Source organism: Cucumis melo, chromosome 4 (assembly GCF_025177605.1).
Source record: "Cucumis melo cultivar AY chromosome 4, USDA_Cmelo_AY_1.0, whole genome shotgun sequence".
NCBI lineage: Eukaryota > Viridiplantae > Streptophyta > Magnoliopsida > Cucurbitales > Cucurbitaceae > Cucumis > Cucumis melo.
In genome coordinates, this window is record NC_066860.1 from 678590 (window position 1) to 698470 (window position 19881).

The 19881-nt window shown below is 27.1% G+C and overlaps 1 protein-coding gene across 1 annotated transcript; it reads right to left on the reverse strand.

The window, feature by feature from the left end:
• Nucleotides 1-16037: 16037 nt before the first annotated feature.
• LOC103504000 (cation/H(+) antiporter 1-like) lies at nucleotides 16038-19070 on the reverse strand. The gene is made up of 4 exons (XM_008468421.3): nucleotides 18792-19070; nucleotides 17631-18620; nucleotides 16545-17467; nucleotides 16038-16429 (listed from the first exon to the last, which is right to left on the reverse strand). The coding sequence occupies exons 1-4, from the start codon at nucleotides 18942-18944 to the stop codon at nucleotides 16147-16149; spliced, it is 2349 nt and encodes a 782-aa protein (XP_008466643.3). The 5' UTR covers nucleotides 18945-19070; the 3' UTR covers nucleotides 16038-16146.
• Between the last annotated feature and the right edge of the window lie 811 nt (nucleotides 19071-19881).

Consider the following 19881-nt stretch of genomic DNA (forward strand, 5'->3'; position numbering starts at 1 on the left):
ATGGTTGGTTTTATATTTACTCTCACTTTCTAATAAAAAAAATTATTAGCTCATAAGTCATTAATTACTTAAATAACATTAAGAAAAAAAATATATCATTTGCTAGTTGGGTTTAGTTCTAAACATTAACTCTCTTTGAGTAATACAAATATCAAATACTATATACTAAGCTAAGCTCAAATTTTAGAAGTAAAAATACCCGTAAATTAATTTTAATTTTTTTTTCAATTATAAATATTTTATTATTACTATTTGTTTTTTTTTTTTAATGATTTATCTTAATTTTGATGGTAGATAAAAGAACTAAAATAGAGATTTTATAAATTTAGAGATAAAGTTGAGGAATTAAAAGATACACTTTTTCTTTTCTTTGAGAAAATTTAAATATACACTTAAAACCTACAATCAATCATTTTCTTTTCCTAATATATATATATATATATATATATATATGTATGTATATTTTTATAAATTAAAATAAAAGGAACTCAAAAATAGAAACTAGAACAGTGAACACGTGTGAATTGAAATTTAAAATTAGAACTTTTATTTTCCTTACGTGTTGAATTTAGAGAAAATAATGTAATTGAAATTGAGAAACAATTCCAAAAAAAAAAAAAAAATTCCTTTTCTTAATTTTCTTTTAAGGATAAACAGAAAATTAAAAAAAAAAAAAAAAGGAAAAGGAAAGACAGAAATATTGTTTTCTAAGTATTGAAAATATATTATTATAATAACAATATTAAAAGTATTCACAAACCATTGTTTTATGTATAATTTCAATACTAATTTTTTTCCATTTTTGTATAAATTTTGGTATTTTCAATTTGAAGCCAACAAATTTTTCTTATTTAAATTGCTCCTTCCTTTCTTATCCACATTTCGTATTGTTAGGGACTGTTTTTAAAAAGAAAAAAAATAAATAATAATAACTTGTTTCGAAAACTATTTTCCAATAAACTTATTTTCTCATTATTCTTTTCTATTTAGTAATTTAACTTCTATGAACCATTTATTTGCAAATAATAACAACAATAACAACAAATTTAACTATTTTCGTACAATAAGGGAAAAGGTTTTTAAATGTCATTTTGGTTGGTATTTGAGTTTCATTCCATTTTGGTTCATATAATCTCATTGGTCTATTTTATATTATTTTGATTTAAAGTCTTTTTAAAAAATAAAAAAAATTGACCGAATATTTACCCTTCAAAGAAAAGAATTACTAAAAGACAAAATTTATTAAACTTAAAAATATTTTTATCAAAATGTTTTATTTTTTACATTAAAAAAAACGTAAATTAATATCATTCATAACATTTTTCACTTATTGCTGTTTCTTACAAATTATTATTATTACTTAACCAAATTTAGATATTACAATTTAAGATTTATTAAGAACATATGTATCAAAATTAAAGTATTTTAGATTATTTTATTTATTTATTTCATTTTATAAAAAATTCACAATAAACGTTAGGTGTGAGATGAGAACTCTTTACCTTTCTATTTCAAAATCAAGAAAATTAATACTAAATTGATCTTGTTCACAAACTAGGGAAAATGTCTCGTGGTAAATGACATTGCCTACCTAGATTGATTCAAGAAAAAAAATGTTTTTCAAAAATTTATTTTTATTTCAAAAATTCAAAAATTCATTTGAAGATCTCTACTGGATTGCAAAATTATAGATAAGTATTATTATTCCAAACTCTAAATTTTCTAATGTTACATTGGAAACCGATAGCAAGTTTGTCCAAATCTCATGTTATTAATAATTAATTATCAAATGAAACATGATACAGTTGTTTTGTTCATTTGTCTTCTTTGGTAGAAGTGTGTGCTCTAAAAAAACTATACTTTCACGTTGGGCTCTTTGAGCTTAGTTAACAATTAAAAAAAAAGATAAATCATGAATTCTAGTGTGAGAGTCAGAGCTAACGATGCACGTGAATTTGAACTTAAAAATTAAACTAAATGCTAAGGAATAGACCAACGAAGATAAATCTAAAATGAAGTGATAATGAACTCAAATAAGTTCAGGTAATCAAATTCAAATTCTAAGATAAAAAGATAAATTTAGGGTCATTCTTTCTGTAAATATATTATCATGACTTTTCATTAATGATCTTAATATTGATTTTGAACTTTATCTAGAATTGAAACTTTTTACTTAGATTTTTACTATTATCATTTGACATTAATTTTTTTTAAAAAATATTTTTTAGGTTCCAACTCTCAAATTACAACTTTATCGACAGTAAAAGTTATACATGTTTTTCTGTTTTTAAATTTTGGTATGAACAGTAGTGATAAAAGAAAAAAACGTGTGATTGTTATATTTGAAAACAAATAAATTCAATATACTAAAAACCCACTATAATTCTATAATTTAAGTGGAGATAAAAGAGATGATTAAGGTGGTTTGAAACTAGAAACTATAAAAATCATAAGAGAGAAACAAGTTAAGATTCTAACTTGGTGAGCTCTTTGGACCATGAACTCATCCTCCATAATTAGTTTTTGATACTATAGGCCACCTATCTTGTCTATAAAATACTGTCCTATGTCCCCTCATAAGTTATTAATTTTTGCCTCCTTTTTCTTCTCTTTTGCATTCAATATATAAATTCACAATAAATAACTAAGAAACATAAGAAAATTAAAAAAAAAAGAAAAAAAAAAACACAACAATTCACCGTTTTTGCAACCTAAGTGTACCAATAAGTGGAAGTAATGCTTTTACGACGAAAGCAAAGATACGATCAAAATTAAGTACCCTAGGTCCGATGCACGCATGTAAAAGGAAATCGAAGGTGTACCTATTCTTTAAAAAATGAAAAGAGAAAAAAACGTATAGTACTAAAAACTTAAAGACTTTAAATACGTAAAAACAAAACACACGTATTCTTTAAAATTGAGGAAGAAAGAAAGAGAGTAGGTATGAAAAAGGGATTAGGGTTGATTGAAATGTAAAGTTGAAGAGTATTCCTTTCTGATGTAATTGGGAAGGAGGAAAAGAACACTAACAAAGCAACCTCACCACAGCACAATCAATGCCAAGCAATTTTGAGCAACAAAAATCAAAATCAAAATAAATAGTAATAATAATAATAATAATAATAATAAAAACAAAAATTAAATGAATAAATACATAAGATCAGTGGTCCCCTGATCCAACGGATCACAGCACAGGTTTCACATCACTAATAATACTACTGCACCCATCACATCACTATCATTTTTTTTTTCTTTCTAATTAATTTCCATAGTTTTTTTTTTTTGTTGAGAAAATGGGTTTGAGAATTCTCTCATTTAGTTGCCAAATTTGATTAATTACCCTTAATTTAGGGCACTTAATTACCATTAATTGCAACTCTAATTGGCCCCCACTATTCCAAAAATCAAACCTTTCCCTATTAATTTCACTTTTATTATAACTACTAATTCCCTTCTACCATTCTCCCCTACCTCCAATTTGACCAAATTTTAGGGTTTAATATTAATATTGTGGATTGAGATTTGAATTCTAAAGTATATGCACGTGTGAGAGTAAGATGTTAGATGATATAAATATTAAATTTATTTTCACCAATCAATTTAAGTTTTGAGTAACTTGATGGTTTACGATTAGTATTAAAGCACATGGTTCGAGAGAGGAGCTATTGTATCGGAAAAAGCCTATACAATTTTTAATGCAAGAAATAAATAGGAAAATAATGGAGAAATTAAAATAAATCGAAAAAAACAAGAATTAACATGAAAAACTTCGAACCTGAGAAAAAACCACAAGTCCTAAAGAATTTATTTTGTGAAAAATTGTTCATATAATCACAAAGAATAATTCTCTCTTTCGGTCCAATTACAAGAACACACTCACAAAACTTTTATGTTACTTTTTTTCTCACTCTCAGACTAGTTAGAGAATACAAAAGAGAATTTAATCAGAGATAGCAGACTTAAACTTAAAAGAAATATGCTCATTTTATAATATTTGAAACCACTTGAACGTTTTCGTTGTAGGATAACTGCATTTCTAATAATTTATCAAAAAATTCTGACATTATGTTCAAACTCGTTTTAGGTCATTTAAGGTAAGAAAGTACAATTTTTTTTTTTTTTTGTAGTTCATGTGGTTACCTAATATCATGAGATTAGTTTGATTGTTATTTTTATCATTTTTAGGGTAATTATAGTTAATAAGGTTATTACTCTTATATATATATGTGTGTGTGTGTATGTGTGTATATATATATTTATTGATTGAAACATAACATAATTTTCAAATTTAATTGTTGTTGGTCCCAACTATGGCAATTCAACAACTCTTAGTCCCCTCTCTTCATCTAGGGTTTGTTTATTTTGAAATCCAATGGAAACTTATAATTTAACTTTTAAAAACAGAAGGTTTTTGTACCTTAGATTTCCCTCCATTCAAATGAGCATTTTGGTATAACAAAGTCATTAGGTTTATTCAAAAATAGTGAACAAACACTTAGCTTAGAGTACAAGCACACACAACAAAGTTCTAATTGTTTCGATTCTTGACCAAAAAGATAAGAACCAACAAATTAAATTAAGTTCCCATTAGATTAAATCTTTTTGACGTTGTATGAAAATTTTGACGTGTTTCTTTGAATTTTTTGTGAGTTGAAAAAGGGTTTTCTTATTTTTGATGCTTAGGGACCATGTAGATCAAAGGCAAAAAAATGGGTTCGCATTTTTCTTTTGGGTGGAATTGTGTCAATTATAGCACAATTTTTTGACTTTTCGAAATCTCGAATCATAAATCGTATAAATTAACAACCTTGTTTTGAACATTTTAAGTTGATCCCTATTCTTCTTGTTCAAATCGAATTCCTTTTCTAATACTATATTTGATCAATTATGTGAGTTATTTATATATATATATATATACTACTCTCTATAAGGAATATCCCATGCATACCACCACCAATGGTCAAAATCATTTAGGAACAATTTTCTATTAGATTATGAAAACAATTTCTATATTTATTAAAGTTAGAGTTGGGTATTATTTGTAGAGGCAAGATGATAACAATTTTGAAAAAAAGAAAAAAAAAAAAGGGAAAGGCAAAAGCAACAAAACCACAAAGCCTTTATCTAACTTTTTTTTCTTCTTTTTTGTCTATATTGAGAAAAAAAAAAAAGAATTCCTATTCCTTTTCCATCAATCATACTTAATTTAATTTTGCTACAATCATACTCATTTTTGTATAGGTAGGGATAATCACACCCACTAACTTTTCTATGGCAGCCCATTTTGCTTCAACCAATCATAATCTTGATTGCTCTATAAATATTTATATATATTGAAGCAAAGCAACTACCTTGAAGTTTCAAGAAATAAATTTTAAGTTCTTAAAGAAATATTCAAGTTATAATATATATATAAATCCCTGTTTTTGTACTCATACTTTACATTTATTGTAAAGATTTGGTTCTTCATCTTTTTGGATTAGGTTTAATTCTTCTTAAAAAAATATTAAACTTTGTTTGAAATATTGATTATTCAAAGAAGAATATGAATTTTGTATAGAGAGTATACTTCAACTAGTTTAGATTATATATTCTCGACTAATAAGATAAAATGTTCAAATGTCTTCAACTACACACATTATTAAACTTATTAAAAGAGGAACTTAATTCCTTGTTTAATTAAATGAGATTTGGTTCCCATAAAGTTTTTTTAGACTACAACATCGTTGTATGTTAATTCAAACATTGCTCAACTGATTATATAAAATTAACTTTGACTACAAAGTTAGAGGTTCAAATCTTCATCTCTATGTATTGTTGAACTAAACAAAGCAAGCTAAATTATTAAATAAGTTAGTAGAATACGAAAACATTATGGAAATTTAAGTATAAGTACAAAAAGTATATCTCCAAAAATTACAAGAACGAAGATCAAATTTCTTATTTTAAAAGAGAATACATGTCAATTATCGTTCAGCTAAGTTAACTTTAGTTTCTTAACTCACTTTGACACACAAATAATTAAACCCTAAAATCACTCATTTCTCATCAATATTCTATTACATTTTGAAGAATCACACAAAGCAATTCCATGGATGCATACTCTACATGTTCCCTTTAAAGTTAAGAAAAAAAAGATATGTATAAATATAGAATATGTTATATAAATAATTAAAGCAACAATAATTAAATTAATGTGAATGTGTGCATAATTTAATTAATTTGGTTGGTCTTGATAAGATTTGGAATTGGTAAAGACCAAAATGGGATTGTGATGTTCTTCAACTTCTCCAATCTTCAACTCTAACATAGAAGATTCTCTATCCTCTCATTAGTAAAATGTGCCATTTTTTTTTCAAGTGGGACACTAAAGTTTTATTCCTTTTATCATCTTTAATTTTTATACATATGTTTGGCCATGATTGAAATTTTAAATATGGAGAGTTTTAATCATTTAATTAGTAGATAGCTTGTTTTAAAATCACAAGCCACTCTATATTCACATGATATTTCTTTATATTCAAACTTATCGTTGGGTTAGCAATTTGATTATTAACCACAAATAGAATATGAATTGAGGATTAAAGATCACTTTTCAGAAGAAGACGATGAATTAATTCTATGAATTTCATTTTCATACGTAAGTGTCTGTACTAAAATGATTGCATATCATTGACATAAAATGTATCTATTAGATTAAAGAGCATATACATTTGAAGAATCATGTCTTATGCCGAAGATTTATATCCATCCCGTTGATATTAATTCACCTATTGGGCTCAATAAACACGTACCCTCGGAATAGTTATATTCTATTTAGAAAGGGTAAAAGAGGAAACAAAAGATTCTTCTTCTCTAATTCCCCTATATGTGTGTTCAAAATATGGAAAACATCGTCAAAATTTCATTTGTAATTTTGAACCAGTGGTGTGTTTTGATTTCGTTTTTTGTTTTTGTTCTTCTCAATTTTCTAATTGCAGTTGCATGTTTGTTAAAAAAACACTTGGAATTTCAAATCAAAATCTAAAGGAAAAAAAAAAAAAACAAGAATCTTGAGAACTATTTTTATAGTTTACAAAATTTGAGTTGTTATTCAAAAAACATGAATAGAAAAAGTAGATAACTAAACATAGACATTCCAAGTAGTGTTTATAAGCCTTATTTTCAAAATTAAATGGTTATCGAATGAGATAGAAAAAATCAAATTATAAATACAATCATTCAAATTTAAGGATGATTTGTACTTAGTCAATAGATTATGATCAATAGGATCTATAATGAATCATTCAATTGTATATCAAATTATAATTTTTAAAACATTTATAACCTTTATATCTAATAGCTCATTCACACATTCTACAAATTTTTAGACTATAAATTTAGTAGACACAAGTGACATTTACGAAAGATTCAACCAAAACATTAGCAAAACCTCAAATAAGGGCAATAAATAACTTCATAGCCACAACGTCCACCATCTTGTTTACCCATTTACTAAGTAATGAAATTTAGGTTAAAATTTCTAACTCTTTTCGAAGGTAGCAACGTCATTATTGCACTTTAGTCATATACTTTCAAATGATTTAGTTTATATATATAAATTTATAAAGAGTTTGTTGAACATATCTCAATATGCATGGAATTTGGAACAATAATTTAAATAAAGAAAATAAAATTAAATCTTTTTATGTTCAAATATATTCAACAGCTGATTTAATCAATTAATCAAATCAAGGAGAGAGCCACAAATTTGATTTAATAATCACAATCTGATAAAAGCTTAATTAAAAGAGACACATAAGATTTGGTAGCAAACTCATCAGTACACCATTTTTAATTGAATAAAGAATCAAAAAGAAAGTTTGAAAGCACACACAAACATTTCTTTGGGAAAGCTATAAATTGCATGAAAGAAAAGATAGTGTAAGGTTTGATTGAAAAACAATTCATGAAAACAATTTTAAAAGATTTTAACTTTTAAATCCTTTTTCCAGGCCTTGATAGTAAAAGTATACTTGGGTTGTGAATTAATTATAATGATTGTAACAATTTTTAAAGGCATTATTCAAGTCATAATTTTTAGGATAATGATCAATGAGGGAAATTAAATGAATGAAAACAAAACGTTATCAAATTTGAAGTGATAAAAAAACTTCGTTGATAATTTTTTTGCATTTTAATTTGGTCTGTTTGTTCTCATTATAAATTGAGAAGGTTCTTTCTAATCAAAGATTGATTTTCCTTTTGTCTTCCTTTTTCGTATATGATGATTCATCACTTTGGAAAATTATTTTCTTTGCGAAATTTTGTCAAATTTGATGCTTTTTAATTTTAAATTTTAGAATTTATTTGATACCCAATGTAAATATTAGTGTAGAATTCGGATAAATGTAGAAAAAAAACTAAAAATATCTACGTGAAAAAGTGATTGGTACTTTATTTATTTTTTAAATAAATTATTTTCCAACTCAAAATTACATCGACCAATATTTAATTTTTTTATAAAGATTAATTAGGATACTAATGTTAGGTTTTTTTTAAGAGTATTATTGAAATGTTTGAATGAAATATTTATAAAGTAAATAATATTATTGAAACTTTTAAGATTTCTACTTGTAGAGTATATATATATATATATATATATTTTATAATTTAGGCATCAATTATTTTTTGGGGTTATAATTAAAGAATTGTGATATTGTAAGAGGTAGATTGATGAAGATCACATGCATCCCTTGAACCAAATAAGAATAATAATAATTATAAGAACATATATATATATATATATATATATATATATATATAAATTCCTCTTCAATGCAATTACATCTCTTGACAATATTTTTACGTATTATGAATTTATGAATGACGTGTCAGAATTTTTTCTTTTTCCTTTGCCTTCACGTTTTCTTGTCTTCTTTCATTTCTCTCTCCTTCGTCGAATTTCATATTTACTCTTCAAATTGTTGTGTGTTTTGATCTTTTTTTTTTTTTTCTTTTTTAAAATCTTCTACTTTATATTGTCTAAATTTCAAAAAGTTATATTTAGTTGTTTATGTTTAAACTTTGAGATCTGTTTTCTTAAAATTAAAAGTTAAAAAGATACCTTTGATATAATTTTCAATGTTATTTACATGAATTATCAAAATTATTTTAACAATATTTTTCGATTAAATAAAATAAATAACGGTGACAACATTCTTAATTTTTCTGTAAAATATTTGTATAAATAACATTACGTATATTCTTTAATTTTTACGTATCCCTACCATATCAATTTTTATCATTTAGTTTAATGTAAAAAGTTCATAACAAAATTTCAAAATGGAAAGTAAAAATGAAACGTTACGAAATATATGTATATCATTCTATATCCTAAAGTTAACGATATTTGGTAACTTTTTAACTCTTTTACAATTTCTTCAATATGTTTTCCATTTTGATTAATTGTCATATTGAACTTAAACATACAAATGAAAGTGTTATTGTTGTTATTATATGTTTTTCAGCTAAGGATGTGTAGCGATGATCGATCTAAAATTGAAAACTATATATATACTAAGTTGAAGAAAATTAAAATAGAAATTTTGAATAATGGTAATGATTTAACATCATAATAATAATTATAATTGTATCGATTATCAAATTAACAATTTTAAATTTCATACTTTCTTTTCTTTCGAAATTAATCGTTCGAGACAAACACAAACACAAATGAAGAATATTTTATTCAATTAATTAAATTTATTGTTAGAAGAAGTTAGGTTTAATTTAATATTATTCCATTTCACATGGGCTATATGTTTGAATTGAAAAGGATCTTTCATTGAATATGTCAATTCTCAAAGAGTGTGGAACATATCAACTTCCACATTGATGATATTCAAAAATGATAATAATCTTTTGGCTAATTTGTCATTTTTCAATTGTAAAGAAGTTTTTGTTCCTATACCCATATATATATATATATGAAATATTACTTTGGTCACAATTTCTCTTAAACTTTATATTTTGCCATAGCCCACCAACCCACCAAGTAGAAAGATATATAGCTAGCCTTTAATATTTTCAATTTATACACACACACACATACATATATGTGTGTGTGTCATTCCATATTATGATAGCAAATTTATGACTTTTAGATTTTCCAATGGTGGATTTTTGTCCCATTTAAATATGGGATAGTTCTACAAACAATTTTTTTTTTCTTTTTGAAAGAAGAAGATATTGTTGTTTAATAGACTATTTTATTTTTTTTAGAAAAGGGAAATTAAAAATAAACAATTTTCAAAGAATGACATTGTATTCAAAAACTTTATATTAAAAAGATTGAACTTAGGTAGATTTTATCCACAAAGTCATTGCATTGATTTTAGAAAAAATTGGAACATCTATGCAATAAATACAATAGTAGTTGTTATACTATTTAATAATGAAGCTTTTTCTTCCATTCAACTCATAACATATTGAGTATTTTTATAACTATATATATATTTAAAATTTTCTTACTTCAATTAGCTATATATGAAAATGTTCCTTTAGAATAAGTTAAAATGCCTATTAGTTTATATTATACGTATTTGAGTAAAATTTCGCTACTTATTTTCTTAAGTTTTATGGAAATTTTTAGGACGTAATATATATTTATATAAGTGTTAAATTATGTAAAAGTATCGATCATATAAAATTTAAACCCACTTTAGCTTCATCTTTTTTATTTTTTAAAAAATAGATTACAAAAACGATTATCAAACAAGTTTTGCTTTATTTTTTACTATTATTTAAAAAACGATTCGTAGAGTAACAAATTTACGTCGTCACATCAAACGTTTATAGAGTTTTTTCTTTTTAAATTTTGTGGGAAAAAGAATTTTATAGGGTTAAAAAGATGAGAGAGTTGGTTCAATGCTGTGGGTGGCTCCTTCTACACTTTCTCTCTCACAATCACAGGACTTTTGTCAAACACCTTCTCAATGGAAAAACACTTCTCTATATCATGACTCACCACCCACCCTTTTAAATATTCACCCACCCCCTCACACCTTTTCTTCTTCTTCTTCTTCTTTTTCTTTTCTCCTTTTTCCCATAGGTTTACCGTTTTCTTTATTAAAAACACGTTCGATCATTGATGGTAAAATCAATTTATTGATAGAAGTTTATCAGTGCAATAATAAAAACTGAAGTTTTGCTACATTTCAGTTTTACTATATTTGAAAAATGACTTTTTGTTTTTTCTTTTTGAATTTTAAAAATTAAATTCGTAAACACTATCTTTATTTATAATTTTCTTTGTTTTGATTCATTTTTTTGTTCGTTTCACTAATGCTCTTTGTAAAGCCAACCATATATGATTTCCATGAATCGGAGATAATGAATCCACAACCAAATTCGAACTCGACATACCCTACCACTAAGCTAATAGCCCTACATGTGAGCCTATTTGAAATACATATAAAAGTTTAGGGTGAAAATGGAAGAAATCAAAAGTTAAAGTACCAAATTGAAGGATCACAATTGAAATTTTTCTATAGTCAACTTAAAGAAAATAATAATAATAATAATGAGAAGTTTTGGGCACAAATATTTATAGTTGGCCCAAATTTATAGTGTGAGAGGGCTTTGTCATCTGCCCCCTCAATTATATGGATCTAAGTTCCAAAATGGGCCCATCTCCAATCTTACCTTTATAAAAGTCAATGGTAGGATTTTCTTTTTGAATCATGCCTAAAATCCATCATTTCAATTTGAATCAAAGAATCAAAACTCTAGATTGGAAGTTAATAATATAAATACTATGTGAATTGATATTTTAATTGAAATAATTTAATAGTTATTAATTATTCATATGAAAATTAAAATACTATTGAAAACCTTATATTTTAAATCTTTGTTATTTATAGTTTCACCATTTTTTTTAAAACAACATACATGGAAATAAAAAATCTAACAAAGTATATATAGTTGATAATATTTTATCATAAAATAAAAAATAATCTTGTCTTTTATTGATTTTTTTTCTCTCTCACCCTATCAAGAATTTTAGAAAAAGAAAGGTTGAAAAGAAAAAAGGGGGAGCTCTAAATTTTTATAATATTTAGTATTTAGCAAAAGCTATGATGATGATTAATAAAGACGCTAATCCATATCGATAGTCAATCATCTTTATTTGTGAAGAATCAAAAGGTTTAGTCTTTAAATTTTAGGTAGTAACGATATTAGTCTTTAAACTTTAATATTTAATAGTTTAATGGTTTAATTTTCAATGTAAAAAATTATAATAAGATTTAATAAAAAACTTTACATATATAAATTTTGTTTATTATAAGGTTAATGACTAAGTTGTTAAGTAATAAAAATGGTACTTAATTTTGATTTTTTTCATCATAAGAAAATTAAATTGTTACAAATTGTAAAATGAATGGACTAAATTTACTTATTAAAGTTTAAAAACTAAAATTTTCTTTGGTAACTATTTCATTTTTGTTTTTTGTTTTTGTTTTTAATTTAAGTAAGCTTATTTTCTCTTCATTTTTTGTAATGATTTTTTTTAATACAAAAACGAATTTTCTAAAAACTACATTTTTACAATTTTAGAAAATTGGCTTGATTTTTTAAATCCTTGGTAAAATCTAGATAACAAAAGGAAAAGAAAATTGGAGGTGGAAGTTGTGTCTATTGATTTAATTTTTAAGAATAAAAACAAACAACAAAATAATTACTAAACGAGACGTAAGTTGTTCACATTTGGAAGTAAGTCGACTATTTTGTTATTTTCATGATCAATAATATTTTGTGACATCAATAGAAATTTAACATGATAGGAAAACAAGATTATCTTGTATTTACTTCAAAAATTTTAATATATTTATTTATTATTGAATATTGATAATATATTTATTTATTATTGAATATTGATAATAAATTTAAGAAGTATGAACAAAATGCAATTTAACTCTAAGTTGATGGGATTAAAAACTTAGAGACCTAAATGCAAATCTTTCTTTTTTTCTTAGCTATTCCATTTTTATCTCTTGATCTTGCAAAACTCCTACCTCTATGATGAGAGTTTATGTAAATTATCATTGAACTGAGCTCGTTTTGACCAACGTAATTACAAAACTTTTTTATGTTAGTTTTAGTTAAGTTTTTATATAATTTATATGTTATAATGGATGTCTTATCAACATTTTGTCCGTTCTAAATACCATAATGAGATATAATGCAAATAAGTTAAATTACATTCATGAAAGTGAAAATAGATGTTTTCTAGAAAAGAATAAATAAATAAAAAGGTAAAGAGTATAAGATAAGGCTTTTAAAGAGGTTTAATTCATTAATTAATTAGTCATGAAGGCTAAAAATAAATATTAGATTGCTTTTTATTTTCTCTCTTTAGTTTTTATAGAAAGTTTATTTAGTGATATATTGTTGCTTCAACTATTAACAAAAGTTTTTGAAATCAATAGTCATTTAAGAAAAAAAAAAAAAGTAAAAAGGTAGTTTCCCAAATTTTATTTTATTGTTTCTAAAATTAAATATTCCATAAAATGAATAATTAAGAAATGTATTTCGAGTTTTTTAAAGAAAAGAAAAAAGAAATGATTTCAAGTTTTTATTTTTATTTTTATTTTTATTTATCAAGTTATTAAATACAAAACAACAATGATAAAAATGGGTATCTATAAATATTTCTTTATTATTATTCTTTTATCAGCTTTTTCTGAACCTTTATTTTTCATTTTGGGAAAGCAATTGTCAACCATATCTTTAGCTTTACTTTAGAGAGAGCTAAAGTTTAAAGAAAAAAAATTAAAATAATAATAAATCAATAAATTAACCAAAAAAAAAAAGTTGAAAAATTCACTCGAAATTGAATGTATTTTTTTTTATAGGATGAAAAAGGTAGAAATTGAATAAAAGAAAGTTCATGTCAATTATTGTTGAGCTAAACTTAATTTTGATTAATTATATACTATATTTAAATTAAGGAGGTTTTCGATAGAGTTTTAATAATTTTGAAAAAAAATCACATTTCATAAAAAATTACAAATTTACCATATTAAAATCTAGTTAAATTACAAATTTAGTCCAAAACTTTCGGTTCTTTCCTTAAAAAGTTAAAATATATATATATATATATATATATATATATATATATATATTAGATACAGCTTCATCTTATAACCATTTTGTATTTTAAAATTAATACTATACACACTATTTCCACCTCCAACTTTCTTCTTTTGTTATCTATATTTTGCTAATAGTTTAAAAATCAGAGCCAAATTTCTAAAATTAAAAATTAGCTTTTAAAGATGTGTGTGTGTTTTTTTTTCTTTTTTTGAAATCCGGCTAAGAATCAACGATTATACTTAAGAATGATGCAAATCATTGTATGAAATGAGAGATAAAATAAGGTTAATCATTTATTTATATCCATAATGGTATGATATTATACTTTAGACATATACTGACTTTGGTTTTATAATCACTCAAAATGCCTTTGTATCAATTTGAATAACAATTTTCACTTATATATCCTCTATCATTCATTTCTTAATTCAGGTAGAATTTTGTTTCTACTGATAAAAGAACCTCCCCTCAAACAACGTACTCATCTAGGCTTCCTTCATTTGTCCATTATCGATGACCAATGAGAGCTATAGTTGCATGCAAAGCCAGGTAGAGAATTAGCACTACAAATTATTTTTGTAAAATACACACTAGTTAGCACGATCACCTATTGTATCCTTTAATCTCCTTTCTCTCGAACAAAGATCTACTCCTCTATTCAGTTAGTTTGATAGAGTTATTATTACTTGTTAATCTCTGCAGTTTCAATTGCATAAAATCATACCCACGTAACTAAATTTAGATCCCTCCAAGTACTATTCTTTACTTACTAATATATACATGATCACTTTCTTTTCTAACCGAGGTGAGACTTTGTCTTCAATCTTCTAGCATATTTTATATCTTTTCTAATACTATAAGATTTCAAACTTTCTAACTTCAAAGAAAATAATACAACCAACTACCATTGAAGTTACATGCACGAATTTAGTAACTCTATTTTATATTAGTCATAAAGTGATTCATAGTTCTAAAAGATGATTATTCCATATGTCATATATATATATATAGTTAATAGGTAAATAAAGTGAATTAGTGATTTAAAATATAAGGAAATTGATAAAAATGATAAAATAACTAAATTATTTACACTTTATGATTATCATAAAATCGAGTGTAATGAATTTTTGTCTTTTAATAATTTTTTACCCTAAAATATAAATAGTTTGTATTTTCTTATTATTCTCGAATAAATAAATTCTTCAATATATATAATTTAAAGGGAAAGATAAGTACTAAAGCTAAAGGGATAGCTTTTGTCCAATATATAATTACAATATTTGGTAACATCCCTAAGATAGAAATTTTAATTAATGCAAACACTTTGAAGGAGGTGTGTATTTGGATCATGAAATGTTCAAAGTCTAAATTCAGAGAATTGTTTTTTATGTAATCAAACATTATTTTATGAAAAGATTCTATCAATTTTCAAATGACTTCACCTCCCCCACATATTGTACAATGTTTTGGACAAATTATAGATATGATTCATCAATTTTGGATATGCTTTTCTCATAGCTCCTATACATTTTTGGTGAAAATTCTAAATCTCCAAAAATTACTTTTAACATGATCACTCAATTACCTACAAGTGTATTCTTTAATTTAATTTTGTATTATATATTTCAATTTTGAAAAGATGAATCGATCTTTCTTTTTTTAAACATCGTCATTGAAGTTTCAAAAGTTCCAAACAATTTAAAGTAGAGGTGTGTTTTAAAAATATGGCCAAAAAGTTTTTTTTTTTAATCAAATAAATGAACAAATAATTCTTCAAATACTATCTTTGAATATAACCATATATAAGAAACAAAATATTAACAAATATACTACAATTTTTTTTGTAGAGATAGTAAAATTTAGATCAAATTATTAAAGTCTACCAGTGATATACAAAACTCTTGAGTCGATCACAGATAGATCTTTTATATATTTGTAATTCTTAAAAAATGTTGTTATATGCTTTATTATACCTACATCTACAATGGAAAAAAAGTAGAAAGACAGATCCTAATCATCAGTAAGGTCCTTCTTTTGGTGTCTATGTTGTTGAACGATCAAAACGGAACCACTGATATTAAAGTCCGAAGAAGCCAAGAGGTCTCCGACCGTGCCGAGCTCGGGGCACTCCTCCCAGTCGCTCATCCCTGTGGTTAGGGTGGAGTGACCTCTCCCTCCTTTCCCCACAATAAATAGAGAGTACATGTCTCCTATGTCTCTTAGCTCCGCCACTGTCTCTTCCCCATTCTTCACTTGCTTCTCTACGTACCCTACTTGTCCCGTTGAGACATGCCTACCATAAATTTCAAGAACATAAATGTGAAAAACCATACAGTAGTATAAAGTTTAGGAGAAACCAAACATAAAACTAAAAGCAAATAGAGAAAGAAACAGTGATGCAAACAAACCTGTCATAGAAATCAGCAAGGAAGGTATTATCAGTCTCACTAGAAGTGGTTCGCAAACTAGGTAAAGCCATTAAGACCCCATCATCACTCGACGATGCCGTGGCCGCCGCATCAATGGTCGTTGCAGTCGGGACAAACCTTATAACGGTCAAATTAATCCTCGAATGGCTAATCATTCTCCGACTCCATGCCAACGCTTCCCTATCATCTGGCCCACCAAAAAACAGCGTAGCCACGTGCTGCACGTGATCCGATACCAACAAATGCGAGAACGACGAGAACCCGGTTTGAACCCGGTCCACGAGAATTCCTACTGAACATGGTGCATGGCGCAAAATCTTCTGATTGGTTGTTCTGATCCCTTCCTTCCCACTCTCCATTTTCCCATCAATCCTTTGGTGCTTATGAAATGGAAGAATCACAATGGAAACTCTCAAATCCTCAGCTGCATTACAAACATCCTCATACAAGGTAGGAAAAGCAGAGATAGCTTTTGAGAGTGACATGAATATTTTTGTATCGGATATGAATGCATCAATGGCACAATGTACTTCGAGCACGTCGTTGCCTCCGTAACCTTCATCGTCGCTCAATTCATCTTGTTCGAGCTCGTGGTACGAGACATTAGTACGACGCTTGTGGAGGAGTTCGATGAGGTGGAGCAAGAAAGGGGAGAGCTGGGAAGTGTGACCACCGCTAAGGGAAGAGAGGAGTGGGAATAAGCCAGATAGGTGGCGAGGACCATAGACGCACGCTAGCGCACGAAGCTCGTGGGTCGGGTCCGTGTACTCTAATGAAGTGTGGGCGTGAGAAAATAGCTTGTGTTCACGTCGCATCAGCAAGGCGACGATAGGACCTGAGATTATGGTGTTGATTACTATGCTTATTAAGAGGAGGTTGTAAGCTCGAGGATTGCTCCATGTCTGCAGCCAAAGAGTACACAACTCTACCATGACCATCGTTAGTTTTATAAACATTATCATGGCTAACTCTATATACATTAGTACATTTTAACATGCGACCATGTTTAAGTCAACGTTAAATTATCCAACAGAGAAAAGATTAAAATACAAAATAAGTACTTACCAAGATAGCCTTAGAGGCTCCACCAATGAGCAAGAGATCAGCATGGCCCTTCAAGTTAAGAACAAAACCAAGAAAAACTCCTTCATTCAAAGGAATATTCAAGTAGTTGCATGCAGCCAAAGTTCCACTCATTTTGCTCCCAATACTCAACAATACCATAATTCCCACAATAATCACATTGCTCAGTTTCCAAAGATTGTTCCCATCAAATTGGAATCCAACATAACCAAAATATATTGGTAAAATAAAATTGTGCACTGAATAAGTCAATTTGTGCATTAAAGTTCTTGCTGATTTGCCTTCTTTTGGAAACATTACCCCAAAAATAAAGCTGCTAACAATGCTGTTAAATGCTTCAAGCTCAATTATTACTGATGCTGCAATCACAAGAGACAACAAAAAAAACACTTCCATGTTTTTAAGGTACTTTTGGTTACGGTTTCTTTTGTTCAACCAACTCGCTAAGTATTTGTTCAGTATCACAACACTCGCAATGAATACAGCACAAAATATTCCTTTCCCAAACCCTCGGAATGATCTCAATGCTAAAATTGCATTGAAAACGGCCAAACATGACATTTCATTGATGAGGGCTGATGAAATCGCGAGTTTTCCCACGTCAGAAGTCGCAAACTTCAACTCGGCCGCAAGACGGATGACAATCGGGGAAGCGGTGTACGACAGAATCAGCATGATTATGAAGAAAAACCCGAACTTACTGCTTTTTTCTTCGAATTGTTGGTAGAGGAAGAAGGAGACGGCAATGCCGAAGACGCTACCGACTGCAGCACCTCCACACGCGACAATGCCAGCGACGCGGAGGTTGCGGAGAAGGTAGGGGAAATCGGTCTCCAAGCCAATAAGAAACATGAAAATGATTCGACTTAGAAAGCCAAAGATCTCGTAGTAATCGGCAGCTGAAGCCTGAAAAAATACATCTCGTACAGCTTTGATGTTTGATAGCCCAGTAGGACCCAACACCATGCCTGCCTACAGACGCAAAATTCATCGTTAAATTTTTTGTTATTCGAATACATTCTTAACACTTGAGTTAAATCATCTTAAAAAAATATGTTCCACAACCACTCAAAACAAATCTTGAAATGTGTAATCAAAACATGTCTTGACTGTCTCTTAAGAACAGTAAATTAACGATAGTACCAGAATCTGCGCGATGGGACCGGGTTGGCCGAAGGCCTTGAGGACGAGATGGAAGAAGTGAGAAAGGACAAGAATGAAGGAAACTTGAACACCCATTGATGACAAAGGGTTGAACAAGTCGTCTTGGCAAACCATTCTATGTGTTGCGTCCATTTTGCTTTCGTTCTCGTTCAAAACGCTTTCTTCTTTTTGGTATTTCTTGTTGAGAAATTGATTTGACAACAATTCTAGGAGTTAGAGAAGGAATTACTACTGATGAGGATGATTGTTAAAATGGTCAATAGAGTTTATCCTTTGTTGGGTCTCAACTAATTTTGTGTTAGTTTTTTCCCCCCACACACATAAAAAGAGAATGAACTTAAAAGGATCCACAATTTGCTCTTTCAATTTGACCTCTTCTTCCTACACACCACATCTTCCATTGCATGCATGGCCATCAATTGACCAACCAAAATATTGAACATGACAACTAGCATGTTGATTGAACTTTAAAAGTGTGTCCATTTTGTTCATGTAGTTGACCTAATTTCTTTATTTGTTCTTTAATTTGAAATATTTAAGGTATCGTTTATTAAAAGAAAAAATAAATCAATTCTAATACTTTCGAGATGGTTCAAATTATGGATTTAGATTACTTCCATCTAATGCAATTATGAGATCATGTATTTTACATAATTTTTTTTAAAAAAATTGTTCAATTAACTAAAATTTCTTCATTGGTTTCTATATAATGAAATCTATGGGCTATTTAAAATAAAAATATTATATATAAAAATATTCTTGTGTGGTTTTTTAATGTATTTTTTAAATTTAACTTATAAATACTTCTCGTACCTGAGTTTGTTTCTTTTGGTTACATAATTTCTAACAATAGTCTTCAAAAATAATGTCAAAATCTGGAAACTCAAGGAAGTAACATTTAATTCTTTTCTTTTCTTTTTTAGAAATTGACAAAGCTTATTGACTATTTTAATAATAAAAAAAAACTAAAATTTGACCCATTATATAGAAATAAATAAACACCGATAATTTGTGCATTTCTGAGTAGTTTAAAAAAAGTGTATCTTAGTAACTATACTTCGTAAATCAT